At 36.6% G+C, this 15,313-nt stretch overlaps 1 protein-coding gene and 1 pseudogene across 2 annotated transcripts; one reads left to right on the top strand and one right to left on the bottom strand.

Moving 5' to 3' along the window:
• Positions 1–3,657: 3,657 nt before the first annotated feature.
• LOC148211508 (uncharacterized) lies at positions 3,658–4,369 on the bottom strand (annotated as a pseudogene).
• Positions 4,370–5,096: 727 nt separating this feature from the next.
• On the top strand, positions 5,097–9,762 carry LOC111019840 (protein NRT1/ PTR FAMILY 3.1). 2 transcript variants are annotated; one of them, XM_088124627.1, is made up of 4 exons: positions 5,097–5,275; positions 7,056–7,273; positions 7,804–8,363; positions 8,750–9,762. In XM_088124627.1, the coding sequence occupies exons 1-4, from the start codon at positions 5,137–5,139 to the stop codon at positions 9,627–9,629; spliced, it is 1,797 nt and encodes a 598-aa protein (XP_087980753.1). In that variant the 5' UTR covers positions 5,097–5,136; the 3' UTR covers positions 9,630–9,762. The 2 variants fall into 2 exon arrangements, with proteins under 2 accessions (XP_087980753.1, XP_087980754.1); XM_088124628.1 differs by lacking the exons at positions 5,097–5,275; positions 7,056–7,273 and adding an exon at positions 7,285–7,442.
• Positions 9,763–15,313: the final 5,551 nt, after the last annotated feature.

Raw genomic sequence — 15,313 nt, 5'->3', positions numbered from 1 at the left:
CATCAGTCCAATTGAAAAAGGTAAGATGAACCAAAATCATTTGGAATCTCAAGTTAAGAGCAAGAAGACAAAGAGATTTGTGTAGGAAGCCTAATCAAGAACATCACAAGAATGATAAAGTTTTGGAATTTTTTAGAATCTAGATCAGCTCATATTCTAGGGTAATGGTGGTCACTTTCAAAGGATCACTTACGAAGCAAATTGTGCTTAACTCATATCGTTTAATTACAAATTAGGTAAAAAGTTGTAGTGTGGCCTAAAAGTGCGCCTAAGTGGCTATTAAGTGTTCAAACAAGTAAAGAAATTTGTAATGTAAATCAAAGTATCCTGCCTACCACCTTCTTACACATCAAAAGTAGCTAAAATATGCCCAAAAAGGTCTTAAAGCGCACATAATGCGCCTAAACCGTGCGCTTTGAGTGTTCAAGCAACTTAAGGACCTGTCTAAATTAGTGTTGTAAACGAAGTAGGTCCTCACAACTCAATTCAAGAGACAAGAGAAGAAGATTGTTCTCTTACTCACACTAAATTGAAGAAACAAGAACTTGTATTTTGTAAATGACTTTGCTTTCCTTGATTTGATTTCAAATGACAAATTCTACAGATATTTATACTAGTAGGAAAATATACCAAAAGACACTAATAGTAAATATAAATACATGTGACCCTTCACTAATACATGAACATTCATCAATGTATTTAGTGATTCAGGTATCCTACAATTTAGGTAGGTAATTAATTGTTAATTCATTTATTTGCAATATGTCCGGATTAATTTTAACATCATTCCTTAATCTAGACTTGAGCAACTCCTAGCTTTTCTCTGAACTTAAAAAATAAGACAAACTTCAGCGCCTTCGTAAAAATATCTGCCACTTAATCTTGAGTCTTGCAATGCTTCACTATCACTTCTCCATCTTTAATCAAGTCTCTGATGAAATGATGCTTGATTCTAATATGCTTGCTTCTTCCATGAAAAACTGGATTTTTTTATAGTGCAATGATCGAACCATCATCACAAAATAAGACAGTTTCACTTCTTTGTGTACACTTCAATTCTTTCAACATCCACCTTACCCACAAAGCTTGACATCCAGCTGCAGATAAAGAGATGTATTCTGATTTGGTGGTAGAAAGAGCAACAACGGGTTGCTTCTTCGAAGTCCATGAAAAACACCCGAGTCAATGCTAAAAACATAACTGGATGTACTTTTATGATCATCAACAATTCCACCCTAGTCACTATCACATAAACCAACTAACACTGATTCCGAAACTTCTTGTAATGAATTCCAAGATTTCTGGTGCCAAGAATGTAACAAAGAACTCTCTTACCCGCTTCCGAATGACTTATTTTCGGGCTTGTCATGAATCTGCTTAACATATTTACAACAAATAAAATATCAGGTCTCGTTGCTGTCAAGCACATCAAGCTTCCAACTAAGCTTCGATATAAACTTGGATCAACTTCTTCTCCAATATCCTCTTTGCTCAATTTCAAATTTGCATCCATAGGCGTGTTACTAAGAAAAACATTTTTCATTATGAACTTTTTCAACAAATCATCAACATATTTTTGCTATGAGATAACAATCTCTCTATCTTTTTGATTGACTTCAATCCCAAGAAAGTAATGAATGAGGCCCATATCACTAATTTCAAATTCCTTTTTCATGGAATTCTTAAAGTCATCACACATCAATTTATCATTTCAAGTGAAAAGAATTTCATCGAAATACACTAAAACAATAAGAAATTTGTCATTCTTATCTTCCTTGACATATAGTGTTAAAGATCCCTAGGATTATATTAGACATATAGACTACTCCTCTCATTGCCAATTGGTTTTGAGATGAAACCCCATGAATATTATTAATATGATATCAGAGCCCAAATAAAAGCTCAAACAAGCATCCGGTCAAAAAATGGGAGCCAAAAGAGCCACGATCTTGAGGGGCATGTTAAGGATCTCACATTGATAAAAGAAGGGACCTTACCTAGGTTTATATTAGACATGGACTACTCCTTATTGTCAATGCGAATGTACCAAGCTAGACCTTTTTCAGCTTGTACACCTTTTCTTCTCTTTTCACATAATCCAGAGATTGTTCAACAAATATCTCTTCTTTCAAGTATTCATTCAAGAAAGCGGACTTTAGATCTATTTGATAAACTTTCCTCCCATTTTGAGCAGCCAAAGATAAAATCAATCGAATGGTCTCAAATCCATACTCTTGCTTGTAATCTTTTACAACAAGTCTTGCCTTCTATTTTTCAACTTCACCATTTGACTTTAGCTTTGTTCTATACACCCATTTCACTCCAAGAGCTTGTTTATTTATAGGAAGCTCCAACAACTCTCATGTTTTATTTCTTTTTATGACATCAATTTCTTGATCCATTGCAATCTTCCATTTTTCATCTTTAGTCGCCTCATCAAAATTTTATAGGATCAACATCAGCAAATAATGTAAAATTAGCAAAATCATCAATTCTGCTTGTAGGATTATAAATTCCCTGAATATCTTTCATTCTCCTTGGTAAGGTTTCTTCATCACTAGCGGAAGATGGTGATGAAGATGCAGATGATGCTACTGGCTGAATCCCTACTTGCTCCAAGTCTCAAACACCTCCACATTCATCCATGTTAACATGAAATGGACTTTCAACTTCCAGGCTTCATCCCAATTTCAACATTCCTCTTCATTAAAAATCACATTTTTTCCGAGTCAACCACGCTTAACTTTGGAGTTCTTACGATTGAGTTATCGAAAAGGAAGGTACACATTGTTAATATAGGTAGTAACTATAATTTCTTTTAAGCTTTCTTAACCATAATTTCTATGGTTTTATGATCCCTATTATTCGGATGTGGTATCGGTTCATTCTAGTCTGACGTTACATTTGCAAGAATACACACCACACAAATATCTGTCTACTAGTTGATATTTTGAATACCTCTAACCATATGATTTTTGCACATATATGATAATGATACAAAATTCAAGTGACCATATTGGAAATGTCAAAGCCAAGATAGATCTTTTAATATGCCAGTAAAGCAAGCAATTTGACCATATATAAACTTCATAGGAAACATTTTATTACTCGTCATTTTCACATTGATAGTAAGAACATCACTTTGATCTTTGATTGCACAAACATCATCTGAAACTTTGAGTACTCGTTATGGAGCAGTTGACCGACACTCAGAAGATTATTCTTTAGACCTGGAACATAGAACACATCCACAATTCGTTTGGTGTCTTTCTTCGTCTCAAACGAGAATATCACCTCGATCTTTGACTTGTAATTTGGTATCATTACCAGTTTTCACTTCACTTTAGAAATATTCATCCAAAGTAACAAATATACTTTTATTTCTTGTCATGTGGTTATACAACCACTATCAAGACACCATACAGGCTCTTCAACATTTTCTTCAGCACTACATGCTAGAAATAGAACTCCATCATCATTTTTCTCCTCTTTATGCATCATGGTGGAATTATTATTTCCATCTCCATTTCTCATATCCCAACAATTTGCTTGAAAGTGGCCATATTTTTTGCAATTAAAGCATTGGATGTGAGAAAAAGTACAACGATCACTTTCTTGGTTTCTACCAAAACCTATTCCCTCTTCGTCTCCTCTTCCTCAAGACGAAGAAGAGTTTTCTTGCTTGCTTTGATAACTTGCACTATTTCTATTGTCATAGTTTCTTCCACCTCCTCGACCAACACGACTGCCATATTTTCCACGAGAACTGCCTCTAAAGGAGGTTTGCATCTAGAAAGCTTTCTTAGGAGAAGTAACATCATGTTGTTTTATTCTAAGCTCATGAGATTGAAGAGAACCCATAAAGCTATTTAACGAAAATGTAGATAAGTCTTTTGACTCTTCAATTGCAACAACAACATGCTCAAACTTTCTTGGCATACTTCTAAGAATCTTTTCAACAACACTTTGATCGCTCTTTCTTCTCCATTTGATATCAAATTGTTGACAATCGCAAGAACACGATTAAAAAAATCTTCAACACTTTCAGTCTATTTAATCTTTATGGAATCAAATTCAAATATGAGGGCTTGTAATCTTACCATCTCTACCCCATCATCTCCTTGATAGGTAGATTGTAAAATATCCCAAGCGCCTTTGCAGTAGTTGCTGTTGAAATTCTTTCAAAGATTTTTTCATCATCAGTTTAATAAACAAAGAATAACCCCTTCTTGTCTTTCTTACGATTCTCTCTCAACTCAGAAAGTTGTTGATTCGTGAGCTCGTTTTGATTCTCAACTTCAACGAATCCTCTTTCGAAAATATCCTACAAATCTTGTGAGTCATATAACACTCTCATTTGAAGCCACATCATAAAACTATTATACAAGTAATGCTAAGGACTAGAATGATTTATTTTTTTTGAAAGTTCAGTAAAGTAGATGTTCTAAAAGTTCATTGAACAAAAAAAGATTTAAATCTTAATTTAAAGGATCAAATACCTAAAAAATATATACCGCATAGTCACTGCCCCACACTCTCAATGAGATCTATATTGGGGGTAGAGTTCAATCATCGCACCACACATAAAATTTTAGATCAAGTTAAGAATTCAAAATCACAAATCCAAAACAATATTTCTATTAATATTTTTCATCACCATCTCCGCAAATTAAGTTTGAAACTTCAAAGTGACATCGACATTTAAGAATAAACAACAACGAAAACCGTAGTAGATCTCAAATACTACTACACCAACCATACAATATAGGATCCAAATCAAATTTTATTTTAGGCAAAAATTGAGAAGAAAGGGCAACACCTATGCCTACAAGGTCCCAACAAAAAGTTATATGCAAATATATAAATGGGTATGTGGTGCATGATCCATATGCAATTTGGAGCTTTCTTTGATTCACACATCCAAATTAGATTTCAATGAGGACAAAAACTCAATAATTTTGGACCCAAAATCAAAGTGACCAAAGTGGCAGTGGGGAGGGTCACATGCCAAGGCCAAATTGTGTCAATTTTTGGAGGGCCCCACTTTCTGATTATGAGGATTATAAAACGGCACCGTATTGTGTGTCATTGGCCATATAAAGAGGGGTTATTGTGGAGGGAAGAAGTGGAGAGACAATGGAGATAGAATCCATTAGAGTGGGAGTTGATGAGAAAGAGAAGAAGAAATTAGAAGAAGAGATGGAATTAGAGGAAGGGGAGAAGAAGAAGAAGGACAGGAAGCTTGGTGGAGTCAAGACAATGCCTTTCATTCTTGGTAACATCTCTCTCTCCCTTTGCATTTGGCTTCTCTTTCTCTCTCTAAAGACATGGGCAATACAGTCATTTCGGTTGCATTATGATTCTTTCGAGAGATATTTCGTATTCCGTTTTTGTTTTTGGTAAGTTGTAATATATATTGTGCATGAAGTTATTACGAGTGTAGGTGCGAGTGTTTGAATCTTCGACCGTAGAAAAGATTAGATTTTCAATACTCGACTATAACTTTATTTATTCTAAACATGTGAAGTCACTCACATGAAACACAATAGTATATATCCTTTTTAATTTCTAGAAAATAAAATATTATTTTGAATAGAATCTTTAGATGGAAGTTTTTGGATTGAGTGGTGGAATTAAATTTACTTAACTCATCAGCTTAAGCTTTTGAGTTGAGTGATGATTTATTCATCCTTTACAGGTAGATCGACCATGTTGAAAATAATAGATGAGATTTGTTCTCTTTTAACTTTTTAATATTTTATAAAGGATGAAAGTTAGATGATTACTATAGACACACACCATTAAAAAATTGACAATTAAAAGAAATAACAAAAGAGAATTAGAACAAATAACCATCCACTTTTTTTAATATAAATATGAAGAGAAAATTTACAAATAAGCATCTAAATTTTATCTTTTAAATATTAATCCTTCTATTTTTGTTCTCGTCTCTCTCTCTTAAACTAAAATCATTCAAGATAAAAGCATAAAAAAATGGAAAGTTTTTATTTTTCTCCTTTGGGCATTATATTATAAATATGAAATATTGTGCATGAGAGTCAAAGTTATTAATTAATAAATCAGCTAAGAAATATTATATTCTTTTTTTGCAAAGGGAAATATTATATTCTATGATATAATATTTTATCTCAAAAAATAAGTAAACAATATAATATATATATTTGGACAGCTACATGAATCTTGAACCTTACTTTTTTGTCCCATTCTTGGGAACACAATACTTTCCCCTCGTGATTACTGAGTAAGGTAATAATTTATTTTAAAAAATGTCAAAGGCAAAAATATTTCAACTAATTAATATAATAAATTTTATCTCAAACAAGAAATAATAATAATAATAATATAATAACTTTTTTTTTAATTTTTATTTTTACAATTAATACAATTAAAAACTAAAACACACACTCACGTGCATAACACTCAACAAATAGGAACTCATGACTTCTTGATCAGATACAAATATCAATTACCTCTGGTTAAGTTCATATTTGATTTTATCAAAATTCTAATGAAAAATTTTAATTTAAAAGTTCAAAACTAAAATAAAACAGTCACTAATCTTGACTTTTAGTTTGGTCTTATATGATAGTATAAATTTTTAATTTATGTCATTTTTGTAAAATTTTGAATCTAATGCTATCTATTTTTGTAGTTTCCTTTGTATATATTGTGAAATATATTATGACATATTTTAGAGTAATTTTGACATGTTTTAACTCATACTTTACTTTTTCACCATCAAAATTAGTTTCATTTAAAATAGTACCCACATGCCAACATGGATATAATTCAACGATTAAGACACTTTACTCCTTCCTTTAAAGTCGGATAAAGTCGGAGGTTCGATATCCCATCCCTACATCTGTTGTACTAAAAAAATGATAAAAAAAAAGTGATTTTAAAAAATAGCAAAAATACCAAACATGGTCTTAATCGTTGAATTAAATTTTTTTCTTCTTCTGATACATCCCTGAAACTATTAATTTGCTGGTTTGATTAATGTTTGTGGTGGAAAATTGAATTGGTTATTGCAGGAAATGAAGTGTGTGATAGATTTGCAAGCACAGGGTTCCACGCCAACATAATTACATACTTGACCCAAGATCTTAACATGCCTCTTGTTCCTGCCTCCAACATTCTCACCAACTTCGCCGCCACTTCCAGCTTCACTTCCCTCATCGGAGCTCTCATCGCCGACTCCTTCGCCGGCCGCTTCTGGACCATCACCGTCGCCTCCATCATCTACCACCTCGTATCTCTCTTTCTTTCCACTCTTCTAATTGTCGATTGGTTTTGAAATAGAACCTATATTGATATCGTTTCAGAACTCAACAACCTAAAACGAATATCCATTTTTGAAAATGGCAAAAAAGAACCACTATCTTGAGAAGGGACGACTCGGAAAGTTAAGAATCCATTTGGTAACGTTCCCGTTTCTTGTTCTCATTTCCAAATTTTATTAAAAAACTTAAGCACTTTGCAATTAAATATATTTCTTGCTTCTCATTGTTTTGAAAACATTATCAAAATTGTATAGAAATTTTAGAAACAATCCAAACAAGTTTTTTGTTTCTTGTTTCCATTTCCAATTTGTTACCATACATGAATATAAAATTATTTGATCATTCTTGAATTCATGGGTGTGAGGGCTATAAAATTTTATTTTTCTTTATTAAAAATAAGAAACAGAAACGAGAACGTTATTAAACGAGTCCTAATCGATTAATAATTATACGTAATTAGTTAAAACTTATGGATTTAGTAATATTTTGTATTCTACAGGGAATGGCTACGATCACGGTCTCCGCCATTCTCCCGCAGCTCCACCCGACGCCTTGCCCGACCCAACTCAACTGCACGCAAGCCTCCGGCACGCAGCTGATGGTCTTCTACCTCGCCCTTCTCCTTACCTCTCTCGGCGCTGGCGGCATTCGGCCGTGCGTCGTCGCATTCGCAGCCGACCAGTTCGACATGACGAAGGTGGGCGTGGCCGGGAGAAGCTGGAACTTCTTCAATTGGTACTATTTCTGCATGGGGCTAGCCACCCTCACGGCCCTAACCGTGGTGGTCTATATCCAGGACAACGTGGGGTGGGGGTGGGGATTCGGACTTCCGACCATTGCCATGGGCTTGTCAGTGGTGGCGTTCGTGGTCGGGTCGCCGCTATATAAGAAAATCAAACCCAGCGGCAGCCCGTTGGTTAGATTGGCTCAGGTTGTGGTGGCGGCTGTGAAGAATAGGAAGGCTGTGCTACCGGATGACCCGAAGCTGCTCTATAGGAACCACAAGCTTGATGCTGCCATTGCCTCTCAAGGAACGCTTGTCCATACAAATCAATTCAAGTAAGCTTAAATTTGATTATCTCGTATTCTATGGTTTATGAATTTCGAAAACTTTGAATTGCAACTTACGAATTTGGTTCTTTTTGGGTTGCATTACTTTTAAATTAGTTACTACTGATTTCTAATTTGGTCTTGAAGTTACATTTCGTTTGGTTCCAATAACTTTAAAAGTTTTAATTTAGTTATTATACAGTTTTAAGGATGTTATAGTTTCAATTTGTTATACTTGATTTCTTTAAAATAGAGAAAAATAAATATGTTAAAAGGTGTCGAGGAGCCAAGTTTTTTCCCTTGGCTCCATCACTCTTATTTTATCCAATTAATATATCTTTTAGTCAAATCATCATTCCAAAGTATTTTCCTATATTTTAATGCGTTAATTTCAGGTGGCTAGACAAGGCCGCTGTGGTAACCAACGGCGAAAGAGAGAGCCCACCAAACCTGTGGCGCGTGGCCACCGTCCATCGCGTAGAAGAGCTGAAGTCCATCATCCGCATGCTCCCAATATGGGCAGCCGGAATCCTGCTGGTGACTGCCTCCTCCCACCAGCACAGCTTCACAATCCAGCAAGCCCGCACCATGGATCGTCGCCTCTCAAACTCCTTCCAAATCCCTCCAGCCACCCTCTCCATCTTCGGCAACCTCTCGATGCTCACCGGCCTTGTCCTCTACGAGCGCCTCCTCATCCCCTTCGCCCGCCGCTTCACCAAAAACCCCTCCGGCATCACCTGCCTCCAGCGCATGGGTGTCGGCTTCGCCGTCAACATCCTCGCCACCCTCGTCTCCTCCCTGGTGGAGATCAGGCGGAAGAGGGTCGCCATGGAACATGGCTTGCTCGACCGCCCGACCGCCACCATCCCCTTCAGCGTCTTCTGGCTGGTGCCGCAGTTCTGGCTGCATGGGATCGCGGAGGTGTTCATGTCGGTGGGGCATTTGGAGTTCATGTACGACCAGTCGCCGGAGAGCTTGAGGAGCAGCGCCACGGCACTGTACTGGTTGGCCATCTCGGCTGGGAACTACATTGGGACTTTGATGGTGTATGTTGTGCATAAGTACAGTGGGGAGAAGCACAATTGGTTACCTGATAGGAATCTGAACAGAGGGAGGCTTGAGTATTATTATTGGGTTGTGAGTGGGATTCAAGTGCTGAATCTTGTGTATTATGTGGTTTGTGCTTGGTTTTATACTTACAAGCCTTTGGAGGAGGAGAGACAGAACAGTGATGGAGAGGGAGATCAGTGTGAAGATATCACGAAGACAGCTTAAGAGAGTTGTGTTTTGTGTTCTATGTAAGGGAAAATGTGGTAGCTAGGTTAGAGTTTTATAATTTGACTAGATTGCTTTACAAAGAAATTGTAACTTCTTCCCATCAAGCAAACTTCAGCTCTCTTAGTTATAATTACTTTTCATAAAGGTTGCATCACATGATTAAGATTTAGAAGTTTTATTAATAACGTGGTTTGAAAAGTATTTACAAAAATAGTGTAGAAAAATCACTGCGATTTCATATAGAACATGTCCCATGGCTACGAGTGATCCGCGATTTAACACGAAGTCGCATTCCATCTGGGGTAGGGAAACCGCATGCAACAACCCATTAGTAGTTTCTCCAAAAGGTTGCCTAAATAATGTAGCGGTAAAACTAATTTTTTGGGGATTGTGGACTATGTTTAATATGTTTTGTACTAGATACTTTTTAAAAAAATTTTGAGGCTATTATGTTCAAAATTTTGAGATTATTATGTTCATTTTTTTCATATTTTCTATTGTTTAGCTGATTTGGAAGTGTTGTTAATAACTTCATCCTCAAACATTTTAAATATGGTACAACTATTACCCTATTGTTTTTGTTTGATCTAATTATTGTTGTCGAAAATTTTAAGTATTTCTCTTTTCATTGGCACGTTGTCATTAAGTATTTCTCTTTTCTAACACGCATCATGTCTAGCTGCATACATATTTAAAAAAGAACAAAATATTTACACATACAATTCAAAGCGTAATTTGAAGTTGATTGTTATAAGATTTGTAAACTTACGTAAGCTGTCTCTGCGCCTTCGACCCAACCTTTAGTGTTAGAGTATCTCGTCTCTCTGAACAGATCGATTTTAGAAAAATTGTCACCTCCCTCTTCTTTCTGCAATTGATAACACATAATTGTTGATAATCGATCTTAAATAATATAAGTATATGGCTACAAAACTATTATTGCATTGTACCTTCTCCTTCACAATAATAGCAAACGCCTTCGTCCCCGCACGATGGTTGAATGACATCTTCGCCCTGTTGCGTTTGTTGGTCTCAGATTTTTGCTAACAAAAGAAAACTTACATGAGAATATATATTGAATATAAATTCTAAAAAAAAAGTATAAGTTATATTCGTAAATTACCTTCCACTCATCTGTCTCTCATCTATCGTACAGTATGTTCCAATCGTCTGGTCTTGCCAACAACCACTCTGGCGGATTGTTGCGAGCAATCTCAGGTGTGGGATGATCCAGGTAGTGTTGGCGCAATTTTGCCCTATACGCCTTATGTGTCGATCTCATCTCATGCTCAATGAATTTCATCATAACTCGGTCTGATTCGTTGAAATCGAAATGACCCTATAACAAAGAAAACACCGAACATATATTTAAGTGTTATTACTGTTGCATCGTAATAAATGATAAAAAGTATTAAGTAATTAATCTTAAACCTTGAGCTGGGTTATAATTGCCCTCTTCTGACTTTCGTCAACCTCACTCCACTTATTAACCTTTAGGTCTATTTGTTCATTTGTTCGTGTGTATGTACCCCGATCACGATAGAGAATGTGGTGGCCATGGGATATATTGGTTTATTCACTATGCAGTCACATTCGATATGTACCTTTGCATTCGTTGCACGAACTTGATTTTCTAGGTCTATCAATCGGGTATATCCTCGAACGTCTGTTCTATTTGTATGTTGCCAAACATTAAACCAATTAGTTAAATCAAACTTATTTATTTTACATATATTTAAATTGATGTACCAAGAGGAAAAATCGGAACAGGCGAGTCTGTTGGTGAATGATCACGATCCTGTATGTGTGCCTTTAACTGACTTGCTTGGTCTGGTCTCATTTTTCTGCGAACTTAGGCATACAACGAAAAGTATTATATATTGACAAAACAAATACTCAACATAAATCAATTTGATGCGTAATTTATCCAATATATATTTAAATCGACATACTTGGAGGAATACTTATTCGCTATTGTACTCATCATCAACATCATCTATACTATTATTAGTTGACGCGTCCCCATCGTCTGACTCATCATTTATAAAATCCACATTGCTCGTATCTATGCTTCTATTGGACTGTTCTCAACCCACAACGACAATAAGATCAACATCATCTCGACTCAATGAACTATCTTGAGTGGATTCATATACTTTGATCCTAGATCCTACTTATAACAACGAAATTTGATCATTTTCAACATCTTCTTGTTTTGGTATATACCATACACGTTAATTTAGAATATATTGCACAACTTTCCAATTATTACCAAGTTTGGGGTCATCCAAATAAAACACTTGTTGAGCTTCACCAGCGAGAAATTAACGGATCGTTTGCATACCAATATTTAGATGTATTAATCGACTTAAAAACTAAGTCAACTCAAATTTTATTCTTCTTAGAGTCTGTGTCAAACTGTTTGCACTTAAAAAGTACGACACGTCTCCCCTTAGCATAATCTAACTCCCAAAAATCACTCAAGACACCATAAATATTCATGTTATCCACTTCTCCTCCACACACCATGACCCCGCTATTTTGTGTCGTTCGACGACTATCTCGTTCTATATTATGAAAGCGTAGTCCGTTTACAATACGACCACTATATGAATGTACGGTTAGTGAGGGTCCCAACGCAAGTGAATAAAGATCATCATCTAATTCGCCTTGTTCCCGTCATGTCAAAACCTTTAATAGATCATAACAAAATACTTAATGATTTCGTTTTGTGTTCATCTACATTCAAACCCTAGAAATCAATATTACCTTTTTTTAACCAATCAAAAAATTGTGTACTGTGTCATTCATCTGGTAGAAACACTGTCTCCAGGAATTCGAATTGAGCTCAAATGTTGACTACCATCCCAAAAAACGAGAAAAACAACATTAGTGTTATATGTACTAGTGTGGAATTAAAGTGAACGCAGCATAAGCCGAACTTACTCGCGATACGACTCTATCTCTGCACAGTTGTTCAATACATACCAGTGTGCAACTTTTCTTTCAATGACAGATAATGTTTTCGAAGTTGATGCCCCTAGAGGACGTGCACTTAGCCTGAACACGTCAAAATGTCCACAATTTTTATAACCGACAATTGTATCATCGTTGCGTTCATCTCTATTGAATCTCGTTTCAATTCTAGTCAGATACAATGAGCAGAAAGTCAACGATTCATTCATGACGAATGATTCAGCTATCGAACCCTCAGGACGAGCTCTGTTCTTCTTTTGTGCATATTGTTTTAAGGTTCGGAGACTTCACCCGATAGGGTACGTCCAACTATAACTAACTGGCCCAACAATTTTTGCTTCGTATGGTAAGTGAACTGCAAAATGTACCATAACATCAAAAAATTCTGGTGGGAAATAATCTCTCCAATTTACAGAGTATGATTATAATATCAGATTGCAAATCACTGATGCATACTGTCTTTGCACATATATCACGAATGAAGTTACAAAGCTCAAAGATAGTCGTACCGACAAACTTTCGTACGTATGCTCGAGTGGCAATCAGTAAGAGTCGTAGCAAAACATGACAGTCGTGAGTTTTCAACCCCCATAGTCTCCCATCCTCTGCGCTCACACGTCTCGATATGTTTGACACAAATCCATTTGGAAACTTAGCTGATTTCAAAAATTTGCAAAACTTCACCCTTTTAGCAGTAGTCAATGTATACGTAGCATGTGGTTTTACAACTTTATTCCCCTCTTTTTGTAAGTGTAAATCTTTCTGAATTTTTAAATTTTCCAAATCCAAACGCGTATTGATTGTGTCTTTTGTTTTCCCATCAATAATTAAGAAAGTTCCTACTAGATTGTCGCATATGTTCTTCTCGATATGCATCATGTCCAACTTATGCCTTAACATAAGTTTTGACCAATAGGGAAGTTTGAAGAATATAATTTTTTTCGTCCAATTTAAATATCTTTTTCTTTTACTCTTTTGTTTGGTTGGGTTCTTACCAAAATCTGGGAAATTCAGTGTATTTACTTGTTGAAGAATCGCATCTCAATCAATTAGCACTGGTGGGGGGCGTCATTCTAACTTTCCATCATATAGTCTATTCCCACGCCAACTATGATTTTGAGGAAGATAATGTCGATGTCCCATGAACAAATTTTGTTTCTTATTCGAAACGATGAATTATCCTCTTTAGAAATGGGACATGCTTGGTATCCTTTCATACTTAATCCGGACAAGTCGCCATATGCTGGAAAGTCATTAATAGTCTATAAAAGAGCTACGTGTAGTTGAAAGTACTCACCAGTGGCACCACTACAAGAAATTTGAGATTTGGCGACCAAATCTTCGGCGACCAAATCAAATTTAGTCGCCGAAAGTATCTTTCGGCGACCGAACGAACTTTCGTCGCCGAAGGTCTGGCTTTCGGCGATGAAATCTTATGTGGTCGCTGAAAGTAACAGCTTTCGGCGACTACGCATAATTTCGTCGCCGATGGCAGGACCTTCGGCGACGATTTTATAAAATCGTCGCCGACGGTGGGACTTTCAGCGACGAACAAATAATTTCGTCACCGAAAGCACATTCCAGAACCTTGACGAAGATTCTGGATTGACATTCGGCGACGAAACGTACATTTCGTCGCCGAAAGTCAAGGTTTCGGCGACCAAATCTTTATTTAGTCGCCGAAAGTCAAGGTTTATTTGGTCGCTGAAAGTCAGGGTTTCGGCCACCAAATCTTCATTTGGTCGCCGAAACCAGTCAGGGTTTCGGCGACCAAATCTCCATTTCGTCGTCGAAAGTAATTTATTTCACGTTTTTGGCGGGCCTTTTCGGCGACGAAACCAGGATTTCGTCGCCAAAAGGTATATTTGAATTACCTTTCGACCACCAAATTAGGACCTTCGGCGACTACTTTAAAATCGTCGCCGAAGGGTGCCCTAAAAAATCCCTCTTCTTCCCCATTTATTCATTTCTCTTCATCTCTTTCGCGTCGCCCCCTCCCCCCTCCCCCGATTTTCAGATCTCCGTTCGCCGCCGCCGCTCGACCTCCAGTCGTCCGCCGCCGCTGCCGCCGCCTCGACCCCGCGCAGTCTACCTCAGATTCTGTCGCACCACCCCCGCCTGCCGCCTCCTATACCTCCTTCGTATTCGGTTTCGCCGCCCACTACCGCTACACCGTCGTCCGCCGCTCCCAGCTGCTGCCCGCCCACCACTGCACCATCGTCCGCCGCTCCCAACTGCTGCCCGCCCATCGTTGAACGCCCGTCGGCGCCGCCTCGACCTTCTAAGGTTTTTTTTTCACTTTATTTATGTTATGTTTTTATATTAGATTATATTTATTTAGGTTATTTTATTTTTAAAATATTATATTTATGTATATTATTTTGCTTTTTTAATCTTGAACACAAGCTTGAGTTATTTGAGAAATTTTTGAATTATATATTTGGATTATTGTGAATGCTATGTGATTTTAACTACAACACTCATAATCGACAACATAGTGTTGTTGGAATTCAATAACTGTAAATGTGGCTATCCTGCAGTTATGGTAGCCATTTAGAACATATGTCATGTATAGTTTAGCTACGCTTATGTATAATGTGGTTTTGAATGATTTTGTTGAGTCTGTGAAATGAATTGGTGATTGTGGATGTTTTACATAATAAAAATAAGTTTTTAGAATTTGAAGTTTGAATATTAGTTTTTCT

Source organism: Momordica charantia, assembly GCF_013281855.1.
Source record: "Momordica charantia cultivar OHB3-1 chromosome 5 unlocalized genomic scaffold, Mcharantia_2.0 BLBB01000005.1, whole genome shotgun sequence".
NCBI lineage: Eukaryota > Viridiplantae > Streptophyta > Magnoliopsida > Cucurbitales > Cucurbitaceae > Momordica > Momordica charantia.
The sequence above is the reverse complement of the archived record's forward strand: the minus strand, read 5'-3'. Positions and strand labels throughout refer to the sequence as shown.